Source organism: Pipistrellus kuhlii, unplaced genomic scaffold (genome assembly GCF_014108245.1).
Source record: "Pipistrellus kuhlii isolate mPipKuh1 unplaced genomic scaffold, mPipKuh1.p scaffold_m20_p_7, whole genome shotgun sequence".
Lineage (NCBI taxonomy): Eukaryota > Metazoa > Chordata > Mammalia > Chiroptera > Vespertilionidae > Pipistrellus > Pipistrellus kuhlii.
Window position 1 is genome coordinate 24,511,629 of NW_023425573.1, and position 20,467 is coordinate 24,532,095.

Sequence of the window (20,467 nt, forward strand, 5' to 3'; positions counted from 1 at the left end):
AGTGCTGGTGACCTTGGTTAGAGGTAGAAAGAGGAGGGAACAAGTGCCTTATGATGGAGTTCAGAGGGAAAATGTCCCCAGTAATTTGAAAAAAATATCAAAACAGGAATGATAATGTAAATATTGATATCAGAGAGTATATTTCTAATTCAAAGACAGGAACATATTGGGGTAAGAGTTAAAGAAAAAGGAAAAGTTTTGGAGAGATAAGATATTCATGAAAGGACATGCAAAAAAAACATACAAACAACGTCTAGGAAAGGAATAAAGAGATACCTTTGACAGAAACAGGCTTATTTAGCAAAATTGAATTAAACCAAGAGACTTTGCTCAGGGTGGTATGCAATTGATGCAATGTGTGAACCAATAAATTAAATTTAAAATGATATTAAATAAACAAACATATTAAAATATATCATTTGATGCCACTTTTATAAAGTTAGGCTTTATATATGTATACCTCTCTCTGAAACGACTTTCTAGTTTAGTGAATATATAGATATGTTTGTAATGATGCAAAGAAAGAAAGAGATACACTGAGGGTGGAGACAATAGAAAGAGAATGGAGGTAAGAGGTAAAGTGAAAATCTGAATTGAGGTAGAATGTGGATGGGATAGCAGGTTGAGCAAATGGATAAGGGGTAATAAAGTGCTGCAGGATGGCCAAAGCTGCCCTCTGTGCATGTCCGTCACCACTTTCTGGGTAGGACCTGGAGCAACCTGCAGGTCACACACATCAGGCACAACCAGAGGGACCCAAGTTAACTTGGCTTCTAGGTCTTTCTAGTGATCTATGAAGTGTTTCCAACCAGGGGCAATGTGGCCCCACCCCATGATACTAGAGGTTGTTTTGTTTTGTTTATTTGTTTTGTTTTTGTCTTGTTCTTTTATTCTCATTTTTTGTAGTGATCGACAGTCAGGACTTTGAAGAATTTACTGGTGGAGATGAGCCTTCCAAAGGATCCACCTTATTATTGAAACGAGAGACAGGTGAGGTGGGAGCTCAAGGCTTGGGTGCAGGAACTTCAATTAAGAGGAACTGTTTTCTGAGGCATCAATTCTCAGTTCATCCTATACCACAGACTCAGTTTATTCTGGAATCCCATTCTCTGTGTTTATTTTACCTGACCTTTGGGATGTGCACTGTAATAAATCATTATATTTACATTTTTAAATTATGTGGCCTATTAATTTATAGGTCCTATAAATCAACCAGTGCTCCTATCTATTGCCTCCATAGTAGTAATAGGCTAGCGAAGTAGTGAATTTATATTAAAACTAATTCTGTGATTATAAAGTATTGTGTTTATACATGGATTTTTACAGATAAGAGAAAGCTAAGTATTTCTTTATTGGAAGATCATATTGTCATCTAATCACAAAGCACGAATAGTGCTAAGGGTCAATTCCTCCAGCTCTCCTGTGTTAGCAGAAATAAATAAGGTGTTTTGAAACCCCAATTGTTGTTTTCTAGAAAGTTCTCCAGCAAATCGTGACATATAGAATGTCTTTACAAAGGATCTTTGCAAATAGTGTTTTACCTTTTCCTTTACAACAACCCTGAGGAGTGAGAAGGATGGCCATTATTACTCTTGTTTCTAGATGAGAAAACAAAATCACACAAATGTTTCAAACCTTCCACAGAGTCTCATGGAGATAAAGGAAAAGACAAGACTAATTTCCTGGATTCTGTGTTATTTTATTTTATTTTATTTTATTTTATTTTATTTTGTAAATCTGAAACTCAAAATAGTTATCAAAATCTTGTTTTATGTAGCATGAGCGGTCATCAGATCTGCAGCACTTTAGTTGACAAAGTGGAGATTGTTTTTCCCTTTCTACTTTCCCAGAGGTGTTAGAAACATGTCTTTTGAGGTAAACCAACTAGGAGAAGAACAAAACACAAATAAAGATGTGACCTAGTCTTGATGTTACAAGACAATATTGTAAATAATACTTTTATTCTAATAGTTCTCTATATCTATCAATGTAAAATGTAAGTTTCCTTCTGTTTATAGAGAGTGCACATTGTGACTGTGACTTAGTGTAGGCAAAGAGCTCTGAAAAGTGGTCCCCAAATAAGCTCAGACACAAGAGATTATTTCAAGGAGCACCAGGGGGTGGAAGAGGCTCCCTACCAACAAGTTTCTCAGCATGAGATTTCCGAGGTCTCCCCACAAAGAAACAGCAGATGAAGGAAGTGGGAAATGGCAATAGAAGGGTAAGCGGTAGAACAGAGGGAAGTGTAGGAAGGTAAAGTTCAAATGGAGCACAGGGACTTTTTTGCCATTGATTTGTATCTGCTATGGGGACATGAATTAGAGCATCACTAACTTACAAGGCAGGTGACTTAAAGGGACAGATCAGGTGGCCTGTGTGCAGGCCATGGTATATATAGGTTTTCAAAAATTTTCAAGTTGTCTTAGGGAACTCCATGCTGCATTGGTTCCCTGGTCACCCAGTGAGACACCTAGGAATCCTATTAGGATCTAAGGACTTGATCCCTTACACAGAGACGAGAGACCCAAGAAGCCACCTGTTCATGACACTAAACTATATCAGATAATATTGTATTTCTGGACAAATATCCAGAGTCTAAATCTGGAGCTCTGTTTTAGTGATGAATCTTTTTCTGAGGTTCTCTACAAGCATTGATACAATTTTAAACATTTAGCTATTTCAATCCTATTGGAATATAGGAGGAGGAAAGAGGCATTATAAGGTTGTTTGACTGGATGAGCACAATCAATTGATATATGGAAAAAGAAGCAATAATATACTAGTAAATAAGTCTTTTTACTACACACTATCATATTCTAATACCAAAGAGTTTATATTCTATAAAGCAGAATGAGCACAATATTTCACTGTTGACAATAGTGTATTAATATTAAACTTAGAAGTCTTGAAAGTATAATTTGTGCTAACATTAATTATTTCTGGAAAACATGGTTTAGACTAACTACCTTCAAACTTAAATAATATTTAAACGGTAGACTTACATTTTTACTTATCACAGGGATTTTGTGAATAAAAGTTCATTCCTTTTCACATAAACCTTAATAGAGAGACAGGGTACATAGGTTATCCCAGCATTCATAGTGAGAGGAACTGGAGATGATAATGTTTCAGGATTATTTACAAATTCACATGGAAAGCAAATGGGAACACTAGGCAGGATCCCAGCATTGGGCACCAGGACTGGGTTCAAGTGAGAGAAAGAGAAATATGATCATGTAAACATTACAATTATCACAAACCCTATCTGTTGTGTGAGTTGTCATAGATTTTGTAAGACCACTGCAAACAAATACTGTTCTCTTTCTTTTAGAGTTTATGGAATTCAGAAAATCACCTACATCTGGAAAAATAGTTTGCGAAACAGGCAAGAGCAAGCAAATAAGAACTTTTCACTGACAAATGAACAGTGTTTTTTTTTTTTGTTGTTTGTTTTTTACAAAAGATTAATTTTAATTCTTGCTAGTTTATATAAAATACAAATTTGTTTTAATATAAGATACTTCATATTTTCACTTTTGTATTAGTTAGGCTAATGGCTGTGATAAATTAACCTAAAGAGGCCAATCACTCAAACACAATTCAATTTCAATATTTTTATCAAGTAAACTTTCCAAACATTTTTAGAAATGTGGTGGAGGCGGGGGGCGAGGGAGAAGAATGTTATTCACAAAGTCATTCTGGAAAGCATACCAATGAGAGATCTGCCTTCTTCAATACCAGATTTCTAAGACCACCTTTAGAAAGCAGCAGAGCTAAAATATAATATAATTGCAGATATGCACACAAATCCATAAGCTAAATGTAAAAGAAGAAACTGAATGTAGTGCATAATACAGGTCGCAAAAAGAAAACAGAGAAACTCTGGCCAGAGTGGCTCAGTTGGCTGAGCATCCTCATATGCACCCAGAGGTCACTGGTTTTATTCCCTGTCAGGGCACTATGCCCAGTAGGGGTATGTGCAGGAGGCAGCTGATTCATCCTCTCTCATTGATGTTTATATATCTCTATTTTCTCTCTCTCTCTCTCTCTCTCTCTCTCTCTCTCTCTCTCTCTCTCTCTCTCTCTCTCTTCCTTCCTTCCCTCTTTCTCTTAATCAATCAATAAAAATATGGTGCTGTTTTTTTGTGTTGTTTTTTTAAATATAATTTATTGATTTTTTTACAGAGAGGAAGAGAGAGGGAAAGAGAGTTAAAAACATCGATGAGAGAGAATCATCGATCAGCTGCCTCTTGCACACCCCCAAATGGGGATGTGTCCGCAACCAAGGTACATGTCCTTGACCAGAATCGAACCTGGGATCTTTCAATCCACAGGCTGATGCTCTATCCACTGAGCCAAACCGTTTCAGCAGGTGCTGTTGTTTTTAAGAGAGGCATAAAGGACAGGCTTGAGTAGCAGATGGATGAGCTTTCCCCTGAAGTGGAATTATAGGGAGAAGGGCTTGTTGATTGTCGTGCGGGTGCCCACTCCCTTAGAGGAGGCAAATAAAATTCTTCATTTATTACATTTCTGTCCAGGAGAAGAGCTACTCCACCATGGAACCCAAACCAATTCCTGCTCTGTAGACCCAGTGGATATAAAGGAGGAAAAGCCATTTTTAAATTCAGGAGTTGAATGTGAAGCCCAAGCAAGGACTGACTGTAACCAGGCATCTGACATAATAGGTAAGGCTGACTGGAAGAATGGGTGAGGTGCATCCCCGTACCAGGCAAAGGTCTGAGACATGTCAACAGGGCCGTTGGAGACAGTAATGGTGGCATTGATAGAGGCAGAAAAGGGAGGAGACAAGGGCCTTATGCAGTGAGGTCAACAGAAACATGACGCAGTAATTGGAAAAAATATCAAAAACAGGAATGGTAAATTTAAGTGTTGATATCAGAGTGTATGTTTCTATATTCAAAGAGAGGAAGGTATTGGGGTAAAGGAAATTTTTCAGAAAATGAAGATATTCATGAAAGGAAATGAGAAAAACACATACACAAAAAGAAGGAGAGGTATAAAGGGACACTTTTGCCAGAAACCAGCATAATTGCCAAAAATGAGCAGAATCAAGAGACTACATTTGAGGTGATGGGTGATTGATGCAATGTGCAAATAATGTATTTTTCAGTTGTACACTTGAATCCTGTACAGTTCTGTGAAGCAATGTCATCCCAATACATTGAGTTAAATATAAAAATAAGTACATTAAAAATTAACAATATATAATTTGATGACATTTTTAAAAGATAGCCTTTTTGTAGGTATACTTCTCTTTAATCCATCTTTCTAGCTTAATAAATATTTAGATATGTTTGGAATGAATCAAAGAAAGAGATAGAATGACGGTGGAGATATTAGAGAGTGGAGGTAAGAGATAGAGTGAAGATGGGAGTTGAAATAAAATGGGCGTGGGGATAGCCTGTGTAGTGAGGTTGGATGAAAGAATTGTGCTTCAGGTTGGGCAAAGCTGCACTCTGTCCATGGACATCATGACCTCTCGGGTAGGGCCTGGAACAACTGAAGGTCACACACTTTGGCCACAGACCAGAGGGACCTGAGTTAACTTAACTTAACTTCTATGTCTTCCTACTGCTCCCATGAAGGGATTTCCACTCAGTGGTCTCCATGGCTTCACTCCAAGACAATGTGTGCTTTTATCTTCTTTGTGCAGTGATTGACAGTCAGGACTTTGAAGAATTGACCAGTGGAGATGGACCCCCTGAAGCTTCCACCACAGCATTGAAAAGAGAGCCAGGTAAAGAGGTGGGAGCTCAAGGCTTGGAGTGCAGGAATCTCAATGAAGAGGCACTGTTTCCTGAGGCATCAATACTCAGTTCATCCTATACCACACACTCAGTTTATCCTGGAATCCCATTCTTTGTGTTTATTTTACCTGACCTTTGGGATGTGCACTTAATAAATCATTACATTTATATTTTTAAATTATGTGGCCTATGAATTCATAGGTCCTATAAATCAACCAATGTTCCCATCTATTGATTCCATAGTAGTAATAGGCTAGCAAAGTAGTGAATTTATATTAAAACTAATTCTGTGGCTATAAAGAGTTGGGTGTATACAGGGATATCTACAGAGAAGAGAAAGCTAAATATTTCTTTATTGGAAGGTCATATTGTCATCTAATCACAAAGTTTGAATAGTGTTGAGGGTCAATTCCTCCAGCTCTCCTGTGTTAGCAGAAATGAATAAGGTGTTTTGAAACCCCAAATGTTGTTTTCTAGAGAGTTTTCCAGCAAGTCATGACATATAGAATGGCTTTACAAAGGATCTTTGCAAATAGTGTTTTATCTTTTTCTTTACAACAACCCTGAGGAGTGAGAAAGATGGCCATTATTACTCTTGTTTCTAGATGAGAAAATAAAATCACACAAATGTTTCAAATCTTCCTCAAAGTTACATGGAGATAAAGGGAAGTACAATAGTAGCTTCCTGGATTCTGTGTTATTTCCTTTGTAAATCTGGAGCTTAAAACAGTTATCAAAATGATGTTCCCTCAATCCTGTGTATAGCATGAGTGGTCATCAGATCTGCAGCACTTTAGTGTACTAAGTGGAGATTGCTTTTCCCTTCCTACTTTCCCAGAGGCATTAGAAACATGTCTTTTGAGGGAAAGCCACTAGGAAATGAGCAAAACACAAATAAAAATGTGACCTAGTCTTGATGCTACAAGACAATATTGTAAATAATACTTTTATTGTAATATTTCTCTATATCAATCAATGTAAAACTAAGTTTCCTTCAGTTTATAGAGTGCACATTGTGATTGTGACTTAGTGTAGGCAAGTGGTTGGCAAATTGCACTTTGTGAACCACATGCAGCTCTTTGGCCCCTTGAGTTTTTAGCAAAGGCCAGCTTAGGAGTATCCTAATTAACTTAATAACAATGTACCTACCTATATAGTCTCAGTTTAAAAAAATTTTGCTCTCAAAAAAAATTTCAATCATTGTACTGTTGGTATTTGGCTCTGTTGACTAAAGAGTTTGCAGACCGCTGGTGTAGACAAAGTACTCTAAAAAGTGATTCCAAAATAAGGCAATGGATCAGACACAAGAGATTATTTCAAGGAGCACCAGGGGGTAGAAGAGGCTCCCTACCAACAAGTTTCTCAGCATGAGATTTCCGAGGTCTCCCCACAAAAAACAGCAGATGAAGGAAGTGGGAAATGGGAATTGAAGGGTAAGAGGTAGAACAGAGAGAAGTGTAGGAAGGTACGGGTCAAACAGAGCACTTGTGCTCTTTGTCATTGACTTGTCTCTGCTATGGGGACAGAGAATGGAGCATCACTAACCTACAAGGCAGCTGACTTAAAGGGATCAACCAGGTGTCCTGTTTGCAGGCCATAGTGTATATGGATTTTCAAGATTTTTCATGTTGTATTAGGGAATTCCATGCCTCTAGTCCACAATAATAAAAAAGAAAAATACTAATTGACCATATTTTCACTATTACCACAGCCAATCAGAGCAGGTATGCAAATTAACCCAACAAAGATGGTGGTTAATTTGCATACACTGAGGTAGGGAGGAGTGAAGACTGAAGACAGCATATGTAGAAGCAAGAAGAAAGCAGAAAGCAAGGCAGCTGTGGGAGGGAAAACCAGGGTGGGGCGAGTGGTGGTGTGAGGCTGCAGAGGCGGGAGGTGGAAAAGTGAGGGGCAGCAGAAGGGAAAGCATGGGGCAGCAATGGCAGGAGGGAAAGCACAGGGGAGTTGAGGGCTGCAGGAGGGAAAGCACAGGGGGGTGGGGGGCTGCAGGAGGGAAAGCTTAGGTTGGGGGGCAGAGAAGGCTGGAAGGAAGGAAAAGCACAGGGCAGCGGTAGTGGGAAGAAAAGTGCAGGGCAGAGGTGGCAGTGGGAAGGAAAGTGCCGGGGGAGCGGCAGTGGCAAGAGGAAAAGCACGGGGTGGGGGATAGAGGGCAGAGGTGGCAGAGAAAGCATGGAGAGGGGGGAGAGGTGGTGGTGGCAGGAGGAAAGCCTGCTGGAAGCCCTGTTCTTGCAGGAATCTTCCTGCAACGGGCCTCTAGTATAATATAGTTACAGACATGAACACAAATTTATAAGCTACATTTAAAAGAAGAAACGGAATGCTCTGCATAATAAAGGGAGCCAAAAGAAAACAGAGAAACTCTGGCCAGAGTGGCTCAGTTGGCTGAGCATCCTCATATGCACTCAGAGGTCACTGGTTTGATTCCCCATCAGGGCATAGGTCGGGGTTGTGGGCTCCATGTCCTGTAGAAGTGTATGCAGGAGGCAGCTGATCCATGATGTTCCTCTCTTATTGAAGTTTATATAACTCTATTCTTTCTCTTTCTCTCTCAATCTCAAAATATCAATAAAAATATGTTGCTGTTGTTTTTAAGAGAGCCACAGAGAAAGGACAAGGTTGAGCAGCAGATGGATGAGCATTCCCCTGCAGTGCAACTACAGGGAGAAGTGCTTGTTGATTGCCGTGAGGGTGCTCACTCCCTTAGAGGAGGCAAATGAAATTCTTCATTTATTACATTTCTGTCCAGGAGAAGAGCTACTCCACCATGGAACCCATACCAATTCCAGCTCTGTAGACCCAGTGGATGTAAAGGAGGAAAAGCCATTTTTAAATTCAGGAGTTAAATGTGAAGCCCAAGCAAGGACTGACTGTAACCAGGCATCTGACATAATAGGTAAGGCTGACTGAAAGAATGGGTGAGGTGCATCCCCGTACCAGACAAGGATCTGAGACATGTCATCAGGGCCGTTGGAGACAGTAATGGTGGCCTTGGTTACAGGTAGAGAGTGGAGGGAACAAGGGCCTTATGCAGCGAGGTCAACAGAAACACGTCCCAGTAATTGGAAAAAAATGAAAAACAGAAATGGTAAATCTAAGTGTTGTTATTCAGAGTGTATGTTTCTATATTGAAAGAGAATAGGGTATTGGGGTAAAGGAAATTTTTCAGAAAATGAAGATATTAATGAAAATAGATGAGAAAAACACACACACGAAAAGAAGGAGAGGTATAAAGAAACACTTTTGCCATAAACCAGCATAATTGCCAAAAATGAGCAGAACCAAGAGACTTCATTTGGGATGATGGGCGATTAGTGCAGTGTGCAAATAATGTCTTTTTCGGTTGTACACTTGAATCCTGTACAGTTCTGTGAAGCAATCACATCACAATACATTGAGCTAAATATAAAAATAATCAATACATTAAAAATTACCAATATATAATTTGATGCCATTTTTAAAAGATAGCCTTTATGTAGGTATACTTCTCTTTGATCCATCTTTCTAGCTTAATAAATATTTAGATATGTTTGGAATGAATCAAAGAAAAAAAGAAATAGAATGAGGGTGGAGATATTAGATAGTGGAGGTAAGAGCTAGAGTGTCGATGGGAGTTGAAATACAATGGGCATGGGGATTGCAGGTGTAGTGAGGTTGGGTGTAAGAATTGTGCTTCAGGTTAGGCAAAGCTGCACTCTGTCCGTGAACGTCATGATCCCCGGATAGGGCCTGGAACAACCTGAAGGTCACACACTTTGGTCACAGACCAGAGGTACCTGAGTAACTTAGCTGCTATTGTATATCTTCCAACTACTCCCATGAAGGGATTTCCACTCAGTGGTCTCCATGGCTTCACTCCAAGACAATGTGTGCTTTTATCTTCTTTGTGCAGTGATTGACAGTCAGGACTTTGAAGAATTGACCAGTGGAGATGAACCCCCTGAAGCTTCCACCACAGCATTGAAAAGGGAACCAGGTAAAGAGGTGGGAGCTCAAGGCTTGGGGTGTAGGAATCTCAATGAAGAGGCACTGTTTCCTGAGGCATCAATTCTCAGTTCATCCTATACCACTGACTCAGTTTATCCTGGAATCCCATTCTCTATGTTTATTTTACCTGATCTTTGGGATGTGCACTGTAATAAATCATTATATTTAGAATGACTTTACAAAGGATCTTTGCAAATTGTTTTTTTTTGTTTGTTTGTTTTTTAATATATTTTATTGATTTTGTACAGAGAAGAAGGGAGAGAGATAGAGAGTCATCGATCAGCTGCCTCTTGCACGCCCCCCACTGGGGATATGCCCGCAACCAAGGCACATGCCCTTGACTGGAATTGAACCCGGGACCTTTCAGTCCCCAAGCCGACGCTCTATCCATTGAGCCAAACCAGTCCTGGCGATCTTTGCAAATTGTGTCTTACCTTTTGCTTTACAACAACCCTGGGAAGTGAGAAAGATGGTCATTGTTTCTCATCTCTTGTTTTGAGATGAGAAAATAAAATCACACAAATATTTCAAATCTTCCTCAAAGTCAAATGGAGATAAAGGGAAGGACAATAGTAGCTTCCTGGATTCTGTGTTATTTCCTTTGTAAATCTGGAGCTCAAAACAGTTATCAAAATGTTGTTTTCTCAATCCTGTGTATAGCATGAGTGGTCATCAGATCTGTAGCACTTTAGTGTACAAAGTGGAGATTGAGTTTTCCTTCCTACTTTCCCAGAGGCATTAGAAACATGTCTTTTGAGGTAAACTCGTTAGGAAAAGAGCTATAAATAAAGATGTTACCTAGCCTTAATGTTACAATAAGACAATATTGTAAATAATACTTTTATCCTAATAGTTCTAAATATCCATCAATGTAAAATGTAAGTTTCCTTCAGTTTATAGAGTGCACATTGTGACCGTGGCTTAGTGTAGGCAAAGTGATCTGCAAAGTGATCCCCAAATAGGGCTATGGCTCAGACACAAGAGATTATTTCAAGATGCACCAGTGGGTAGAAGAGGCTCCCTACCAACAAGTTTCTCAGCACGAGATTTCCGAGGTCTCCCCACAAAAAACAGCAGATGAAGGAAGTGTGAAATGGGAACTGAAGGGTAAGAGGTAGAATAGAGAGAAGTGTAGGATGGTTAGGTTCAAACAGAGCCCTTGTGCTCTTTGCCATTGACTTGTCTCTGCTATGGGGACAGAGAATGGAGCATCACTAACTTACAGGGCAGGTGACTTAAAGGGACCAACCAGGTGTCCTGTTTGCAGGCCATGGTATACATGGATTTTCAAAATTTTCAAGTTGTATTAGGGAATTCCATGCTACATCAATTCCATGGGCACTCACTGAGACATCTAAGAATCTTACTGCTTGTGCAGTGATCAATAAACTAGATTCTTTAGAATGAAATAAAGGAATAGAGTCCCAAGAAACTACCTGTTCATGATTCTAAATTGTATCAGACAAGATTGTATTTCTGGACCAATATCCAGAGTCTAAATCCGGAGCTCTGTTTTCATGATGACTCTAATTCTGAAGTTCTCTTTATTCATTGATTCATTACTTCTGGGATACCATTTTATGCCTTTAGCTTTATGAATCCTATTGCTAAATAGGAGGAGGCAAGGATCATTCTAAATGGCTGTTTGACTAGCTGAGCAAAATCAATTGATATATTAAACATTTAGCAATAAATGTAAAAATAGTGTTTTTTTTTCATTGTACATTACCATATATTAATGGTAAAGAGTTTATATTCTATAAAGCAGAGTAAGCATAATATTTCACTAACTGTTGACAATTGTGTCATTAATAAAAACATTAGAATATTTTGAAGTATATTTTGTGCTAACATTAATTATTAGTGGTAAAATGGATTAGACCAACTACTTTAAAACTCTAATGAGACTTAAAGATACATTTTTATTTTTCACATTATTTTTTTAATTAAATTTCACTTCTTTTTACAAAAACCTTAACAGGGAGATAGGATAAGTAGGTTATACCATCATTGTAGTGTAGGAGATGATAATTCTTGAGGATCATTTACAAATTCACAAGGAAAGTAAATGAGAGCGCCAGGCCTGAGCCCAGCATCATGGTGCTTGGGGGAGCACCAGAACTGGGTTCAAGTAAGAGAAAGGGGAATATAATCATCTCAACACTGACATTGTCACAAACCCTATCTGCTGGGTGAATTGTCTCAGACTCTGTAAGACCACTGCAAGCAAGTACTGTTTTCTCTTTTATTTTATAGAGTCCATGGATTTCAAAAAATCACCTACATCTGGAAAAATACTTTGCAAAACAGGTAAGAACAAGCAAATAAGAACTGTTCATGGTGACAAATGAACAGTGTTTCCTACAAAAGATTCATTCTAATTTTTGCTACTTCGCTTATAGTAAAATACAAGTTTGTTTAAATATAATATAGTTCATATTTTCACTTTTGTTTTAGTTAGGGTAATGGCTGCAAGAAATAAACCTAAAGAAGCCAATCACTCAAACACAATACAATTTTAATATTTTTATCAAGTAAACTTTCCAAACAGTTTTAGAAAGGTTGGAGAGAAGGGGAAGAGAGAGGAAATGTATTTCACAAAGTCATTCTGGGAATCATACAAATGAGAGATCTGTGTTCTTCAATGTCACATTTCTAAGACCACCTTGGGAAAGAAATGGAGCTAAAATCCTATCTAATAAGAGTAATATGCAAATTGATCATCCAACACAAGGCTGCTCCCATGTGGTCAAAGATGGCTTCCCCCTTGTGGACACAAGATGGCTGCCATGCAGGAGATGGCAGTTGGGAGTGACCAGGTCTGTAAGGGAAGGCAGATGTGGGTGATCAGGCCTGCAGGGGAGGGCAGTTAGGGATGACCAAGCTTGCAGGAGAGGGCAGTTAGGGGTGACACCAAGGGAGGGCAGTTAATAGTGAACCGACCTGTAGGGAAGGGCAAACAGGATGGCAGAGGAGCAGTTAGGAATCAATCAGGCTGTCAGGGGAATGGTTAGGGGGTATCAGGTTAGAAGATAGAAGTGGTTAGGGGCAATCATAAAGGCAAGCAGGCAAGCAGTTTCGAGCCAGCAGTCTATGAGAGGGATGTCCTACTGTCCATTTAGGCCTGATCCTACTGGGATCGAGCCTAAAAGGGGAGTTGGACATCCCTCGAAGGGTCCCAGATTGGAGAGGGTGCAGGCTGGGCTGAGTGACACACACCCCTATGCACGACTTTTGTGCACCAGTCCTCTAGTATAATATAATTACAGACATAAACACAAATCCATAAGCTACATTTAAAAGAAGAAACTGAATGTTCTGAATAATACAGGTAAACAACAACAACAAACAACAACAACAAAAACACACAAAAAAACAGAGAAAGCAACCAGAGTAGCTAAGTTGGCTGAGCATCCTCACATGTATCCTGAGGTCCCTGGTTTGATTCCCCATCAGGGCATAGGCCAGGGTTGTGGGCTCCATGCCTTGTAGAAGTATGTGCAGGAGGCAGCTGATCCATGATGTTCCTCTCTCATTGAAATTTATATAACTCTATTCACTCTCTCTCTCTCAATCAATCAATACAAATATGTTGCTGTTGTTTTTAATAGAGGCATAGAGAAAGGACAGGGTTGAGTAGCAGATAAGGGAGTTTTCCCCTGCAGTGGAACTACAGGGAGAAGGGCTTCTTGATTGCCGTGAGGGTGCTCACTCCCTTAGGGGAAGCAAATAAAATTCTTCATTTATTACATTTCTTCCAGGAGCAGAGATACTCCACCATGGAGCCCAAACCAATTCCTGCTCTGTAGACCCAGTGGATATAAAGGAGGAAAAGCCATTTTTAAATTCAGGAGTTGAATGTGAATTCCAAGCAAGGACTGACTGTAACCAGGCATCTGACATAATAGGTAAGGCTGACTGGAAGAATGGGTGAGGTGCATCCCTGGACCAGACAAGGATCTGAGACATGTCATCAGGGCCCATGAGACAGTAATGGTGGCCTTGGTTACAGGTAGAGAGTGGAGGGAACAAGGGCCTTATGCAGGAGGTCAACAGAAACACGTCCCCAGTAATTGGAAAAAATATCAAAAGCAGAAATGGTAAATTTAAGTGTTGATATCAGAGTGTATGTTTCTATATTCAAAGATAGGAAGATATTGGAGTAGGGAAATTTTTCAGAAAATGAAGATATTCATGAAAGGAGATGAGAAAAGCACACACACGAAGAGAAGGAGAGGTATAAAGAAACACTTTTGCCAGAAACCAACATAATTGCCAAAAATGAGCAGAACCAAGAGACTTTATTTGGGATGATGGGCGATTGGTGCAGTGGGCAAAAAATGTCTTTTTCAGTTGTACACTTGAATCCTGTACAGTTCTGTGAAGCAATGACATTGCAATACATTGAGTAAAATATAAAAATAATAAATACATTAAAAATTAACAGTATGTAATTTGATGCCATTTTTAAAAGATAGCTTTATGTAGGTATACTTCTCTTTGATCCATCTTTCTAGCTTAATAAATATTTAGATATGTTTGGAATGAATCAAAGAAAGAAAGAGATAGAATGAGGATGGAGATATTAGAGAGTGGAGGTAAGAGATAGAGTGTTGATGGGAGTTGAAATACAATGGGCATGGGGATAGCAGGTGTAGTGAGGTTGGATGTAAGAATTGTGCTTCAGGTTAGGCAAAGCTGCACTCTGTCCGTGAATGTCATGATCCCCGGATAGGGCCTGGAACAACCTGAAGGTCACACACTTTGGTCACAGACCAGAGGGACCTGAGTTAACTTAACTTCTATGTCTTCCTACTGCTCCCATGAAGAGATTTCCACTCCGTGGCTTCACCCCAAGACAATGTGTGCTTTTTTCTTCTTTGTGCAGTGATTAACAGTCAGGACTTTGAAGAATTTACTAGTGGAGATGGACCCGCTGAAGCTTCCACCACAGCATTGAAAAGGGAACCAGGTAAAGAGGTGGGAGCTCAAGGCTTGGGGTGCAGGAATCTCAATGAAGAGGCACTGTTTCCTGAGGCATCAATTCTCAGTTCATCCTATACCACAGACTCAGTTTGTCCTGGAATCGCATTCTCTGTATTTATTTTACCTGACATTTGGAATGTGCACTGTAATAAATCATTATATTTATATATTTAAATTATATGGCCTATTAATTCATAGGTCCTATAAATCAACCAATGCTCCCATATATTAGTTATATGGTAGTAATAGGCTAGCAAAGTAGTGAATTTATATTAAAACTAATTCTGTGGCTATAAAGAGTTGGGTGTATACAGGGATTTCTACAGAGAAGAGAAAGCTAAATATTTCTTTATTGGAAGGTCATATTGTCATCTAATCACAAAGTTTGAATAGTGTTGAGGGTCAATTCCTCCAGCTCTCCTGTGTTAGCAGAAATGAATAAGGTGTTTTGAAACCTCAAATGTTGTTTTCTAGAGAGTTTTCCAGCAAGTCATGACATATAGAATGTCTTTACAAAGGATCTTTGCAAATTGTGTCTTACCTTTTGCTTTACAACAACCCTGGGGAGTGAGAAAGATGGCCATTATTACTCTTGTTTCTAGATGAAAAAATAAAATCACACAAATATTTCAAATCTTCCTCAAAGTTACATGGAGATAAAGGGAAGGACAGGACTAGCATCCTGAATTTCCTGTTATTTCCTTTGTAAATCTGCATCTCAAAACAGTTAACAAAATGTTGTTTCTTCAGTCCTGTGTATAGCATGAGTGGTCATCAGATCTGTAGCACTTTAATGTACAAAGTGGAGATTGGGTTTTCCTTCCCACTTTCCCAGAGGCATTAGAAACATGTCTTTTGAGGTAAACCCACTAGGAAAAAAGCTAAACATAAATAAAGATGTGACCTAGTCTTGATGTTATAAGATAATATTGTAAATAATACTTTTATTCTAATAGTTCTCTATATATATATCAATGTAAAACTAAGTTTTTTTCAGTTTATAGAGTGCACATTGTGACTGTGGCTTAGTGTAGGCAAAGTGCTCTGAAAAGTGGTTCCAAAATAGGGCTATGGCTCAGACACAAGAGCTTCTTTCAAGGGCCCGAGGGGGTAGAAGGGGCTTCCTACCAAAATGCTCCTTAACACAATATTTCCAAGATCTCCCTACAAAGAATCAGCACATGAAGGAAGTGTGAAATGGCAATTGAAGGGTTAGAGGTAGAACAGAGAGAAGTGTAGGAAGGTAAGGGTCAAACAGAGCACTTGTGCTCTTTGCCATGGACTTGTCTCTGCTATGGGGACAGAGAATGGAGCATCACTAACCTACAAGGCAGGTGACTTAAAGGGACAGACCAGGTGTCCCGTTTGCAGGCCATAGTATATATGGATTTTCTAGATTTTTCAAGTTGTATTAGGGAATTCCATGCTACATAAATTCCCTGGGCACACACTGAGACATCTAAGAATCCTACTGCTTGTCCAGTGATCAATAAACTACATTCCTTAAAATCAAATAAAGGAAGAGAGTCCCAAGAAGCCACCTGTTCATGACTCTAAATTGTATCAGATAAGATTGTATTTCTGGACAAATATCCAGAGTCTACAGAGCACAGGGCCCTGTTTTCATGATGAATCTCATTCTGAAGTTCTCTGTATTCATTGATTCATTACTTTTGGGATACCATTTTAACCATTTAGCTTTTTCAATCCTATTGCTAAACAGGAGGGGGCAAGGATCATTCTAAATGGTTGTTTGACTGGATGAGTTTAATCAATTGATACATTGAAAATTTAGCAATAATATACTAGTAAATAATATTCTTTTTTACTACACACTATCATATGTTAATGGTAAAGAGTTTATATTCTATAAAGCAGAGTACAATATTTTGCTAACTCTTGACTATTGTGCCATTAATAGAAACCTTAGAATGTTTTAAAAGTATATTTTGTGCTAATATTAATTATTAATACGATAAATGGTTTAGACCAACTACTTTCTAATTGAAATGATACTTAAATGATTGACTTACATTTTGATTTTCACTACTTTTGTGAATTAAATTTCACTTCTTTTCACAAAAACCTTAACGGGGAGATAAGGTAAGTAGATTATGCCATCTTTATAGTGTAGGAGATGTTAATGTTTGAGAGTCATTTACAATTTACATGGAAAGTAAATGGGAGCACCAGGCAGGAGCCCAGCATTGTGGGGTTCAGGGGAGCACCAGAACTGGGTTCAAGTGCGAGAAAGAGAAATATGATCATCTCAACATTGAGTTTTCACAAACCCTATCTGCTCTGACAGTTGTCACAAACTCTGTAAGACCACTGCAAACAAAAACTGTTCTCTCTCTTTTACTTTATAGAATCAATCGATTTCAGAAAATCACCTACATCTGGAAAAATAGTTTGCAAAACAGGTAAGAGCAAGCGAATAAGAATATTTCATGGTTATAAATGAGCATGTCTTTTTTAATCTGAAGATTTATTTTAATTTTTTGCTACTTCTTTTATAGTAAATACAAGTTTGCTTTAATGTAAGATAGTTTGTATTTTAACTTTTGTGTTAGTAAGGCTGATGGCTATGACAAATACACCTAAAAGGTCAATCACTCAAACACAATACAATTTCAAATTATTTTCTCAAGCAAAGATTCCAAAGTGTTTTAAAACGTGGAAAGGTATCTATTTCACAGTCATTCTGTCAAGCATACAAATGAGAGATCTGCCTTCTTCAAGGTAGTCTTCAGATTTCTAAGACTACCTTGGGAAAGAAGCAGAACTAAAATATAATATAATGACAGACATGAACACAAATCCATAAGCTACCTGTAAAAGAAGAAGGAGAGCGTAGTGCATAATACGGAGGGCCAAAAAACATACAGAGAGATACTCTGCTTTTGTGGCTCAGTTGGCTTGGCAGCCTCCCATGCACACAGAAGTCTCTGGTTTGATTTCCCATCAGGGCATTTGCCAAGGGCTGCACAATAAAATTGTGTTTAGGAGGCAGCTCTCATAGATGTTTCTCTCCCTCTCCCATACACACTCTCTCTAAAGTCAATAAGAAAATATATTTTTTAAAATAAAGAAATCAGAGAATCCCACTGAAAGTGAAATATCTTAGCAGACAGTGAGGGATAAAATATTGACCTATAGGTCATGAGAGTTCAAAAAAGGCAGATCATGTAGGTCTGAGAACTTAATATTCCACACATGAGATTTTAGGGCTTCGCACACTTTTTATTGTTTCTGTTATTATGTCATTCACTGAAATCTTTAAGAAACATTTATTCCTTCTGCAGGGAGAAGTATTGAAGAGTCTTCAGGACTCTGTGCAGTGAAGAAGCCTCGAGTAATATGTGTCGCTGCAGTGAAATTTCTTGAAGTGCCTCCAGGATGTGGTGCCCAGGAAAAGCCCCTAGGACCCTGTAGCTCTACAATGAGAAACACTGAAGTGTCTTCAGGATTCAGTGCACTGAATCAGCTCCCAGGAGCCTATAGCTCTTCAGTGAGAAACCCATTGATCAGTGCACAGAATCAGCCGCGAGGACCCCGTAGCTCTGCAGTGAGAAACCCTAAAGTGTCCTCAGGGATCAGTACACAGAAGAAGCCCCAAGGACCCAGTAGCTCTGCAGTGAGACACCCTAAAGTGTCCTCAGGGATCAGTGTACAGAATCAGCCTCCAGGAGCCTCTAACTCTGCAGTGAGAGTTTCTGAAGTGTTTTCAGGGATCAGTGCACAGAATCAGTCCCCCAAAGCCTATAGCTCTGCAGTGAGAAACCCTAAAGTGTCCTCAGGGATCAGTGCACAGAAGAAGCCCCAAGGACCCAGTAGCTCTGCAGTGAGACACCCTAAAGTGTCCTCAGGGATCAGTGTACAGAATCAGTCCCCAGGAGCCTCTAGCTCTGCAGTGAGAAACCCTGAAATGTCTTCAGAATTCAGTGCACAGAATCAGCCCAAAGGACCATGTAGTTCTGCAGTGAGAAACCCTAAAGTGTCATCAGGATTCAGTGCACAGAATCAGCCCCCAGGAACCTGTAGCTCTGCAGTGAGAAACCCTGAAGTGTCTTCAGGATTCAGTGCACTGAATCAGCCCCCAGGAGCCTGCAGCTCTGCAGTGAGAAACCCTGAAGTGTCTTCAGGATTCAGTGCACAGAATCAGCCCTCAGGAGCCTATAGTTCTGCAGTGAAAGTTTCTGAAGTGTCTCCAGGGATCAGTGCACAGAATCAGCCCTCAGGTGCCTGTAGCTCTGCAGTGAGAAACCCTGAAGAGTCTTCAGAATTCAGTGCACAGATTCAGCCCCAAGGACCCTGTAGTTCTGCAGTGAGAAACCCTAAAGTGCCTCCAGGGATCAGTGCACAGAATCAGCCCTCAGGTGCCTGTAGCTCTGCAGTGAGAGTTTCTGAATTGTCTTCAGGCTTCAGTGCACAGAATCAGCCCCCAAGATCCTCTTGCTCTACAGTGAGAAACCCTGAAGTGTCTTCAGGATTCAGTGCACAGAATCAGCCCCCAAGAGCCTCTAGCTCTGCAGTGAGAAACCCTGAAGAGTCTTCAGAATTCAGTGCACAGATTCAGCCCCAAGGACCCTGTAGTTCTGCAGTGAGAAACCCTAAAGTGTCTTCAGGGATCAGTGCACAGAAGAAGCTCTCAGGTGCCTGTAGCTCTGCAGTGAGAGTTTCTGAAGTGTCTTCAGGATTCAGTGCACAGAATCAGCCCCCAAGAGCCTGTAGTTCTGCAGTGAGAGTTTTGGAAGTGTCCTCAAGGATCAGTGCACAGAATCAGCCCTCAGGTGCCTGTAGCTCTGCAGTGAGAGTTTCTGAAGTGTCTTCAGGATTCAGTGCACAGAATCAGCCCCCAAGAGCCTGTAGTTCTGCAGTGAGAGTTTTGGAAGTGTCCTCAGGGATCAGTGCACAGAATCAGCCCTCAGGTGCCTGTAGCTCTGCAGTGAGAGTTTCTGAAGTGTCTTCAGGATTCAGTGCACAGAATCAGCCCCCAAGAGCCTGTAGTTCTGCAGTGAGAGTTTTGGAAGTGTCCGCAGGGATCAGTGCACAGAATCAGCCCTCAGGTGCCTGTAGCTCTGCAGTGAGAAACCCTGAAGTGTCCTCAGGGATCAGTGCACAGAATCAGCCCTCAGGTGCCTGTAGCTCTGCAGTGAGAAACCCTGAAGAGTCTTCAGAATTCAGTGCACAGATTCAGCCCCAAGGACCCTGTAGTTCTGCAGTGAGAAACCCTAAAGTGTCTTCAGGGATCAGTGCACAGAAGAAACTCTCAGGTGCCTGTAGCTCAGCAGTGAGAGTTTCTGAAGTGTCTTCAGGATTCAGTGCACAGAATCAGCCCCCAAGAGCCTGTAGTTCTGCAGTGAGAGTTTTGGAAGTGTCCTCAAGGATCAGTGCACAGAATCAGCCCTCAGGTGCCTGTAGCTCTGCAGTGAGAAACCCTGAAGTGTCCTCAGGGATCAGTGCACAGAATCAGCCCTCAGGTGCCTGTAGCTCTGCAGTGAGAGTTTCTGAAGTGTCTTCAGGATTCAGTGCACAGAATCAGCCCCCAAGAGCCTGTAGTTCTGCAGTGAGAGTTTTGGAAGTGTCCTCAGGGATCAGTGCACAGAATCAGCCCTCAGGTGCCTGTAGCTCTGCAGTGAGAAACCCTGAAGTGTCCTCAGGGATCAGTGCACAGAATCAGCCCTCAGGTGCCTGTAGTTCTGCAG

General features: G+C 40.1%; 1 protein-coding gene across 1 annotated transcript in view; it reads left to right on the top strand.

Moving 5' to 3' along the window:
- Positions 1-20,467, top strand: part of LOC118709344 — a 197,066-nt gene that overhangs the window by 24,062 nt on the left and 152,537 nt on the right. Inside the window, exons 15-24 of the mRNA XM_045575611.1 lie at positions 4,539-4,685; positions 5,675-5,758; positions 8,536-8,682; positions 9,679-9,762; positions 12,030-12,083; positions 13,535-13,681; positions 14,662-14,745; positions 17,129-17,182; positions 18,065-18,116; positions 18,795-20,449. Of these exons, the coding sequence (XP_045431567.1) occupies positions 4,539-4,685; positions 5,675-5,758; positions 8,536-8,682; positions 9,679-9,762; positions 12,030-12,083; positions 13,535-13,681; positions 14,662-14,745; positions 17,129-17,182; positions 18,065-18,116; positions 18,795-20,449 (2,508 nt within the window). The remainder of the gene's footprint in view (positions 1-4,538; positions 4,686-5,674; positions 5,759-8,535; positions 8,683-9,678; positions 9,763-12,029; positions 12,084-13,534; positions 13,682-14,661; positions 14,746-17,128; positions 17,183-18,064; positions 18,117-18,794; positions 20,450-20,467) is intronic.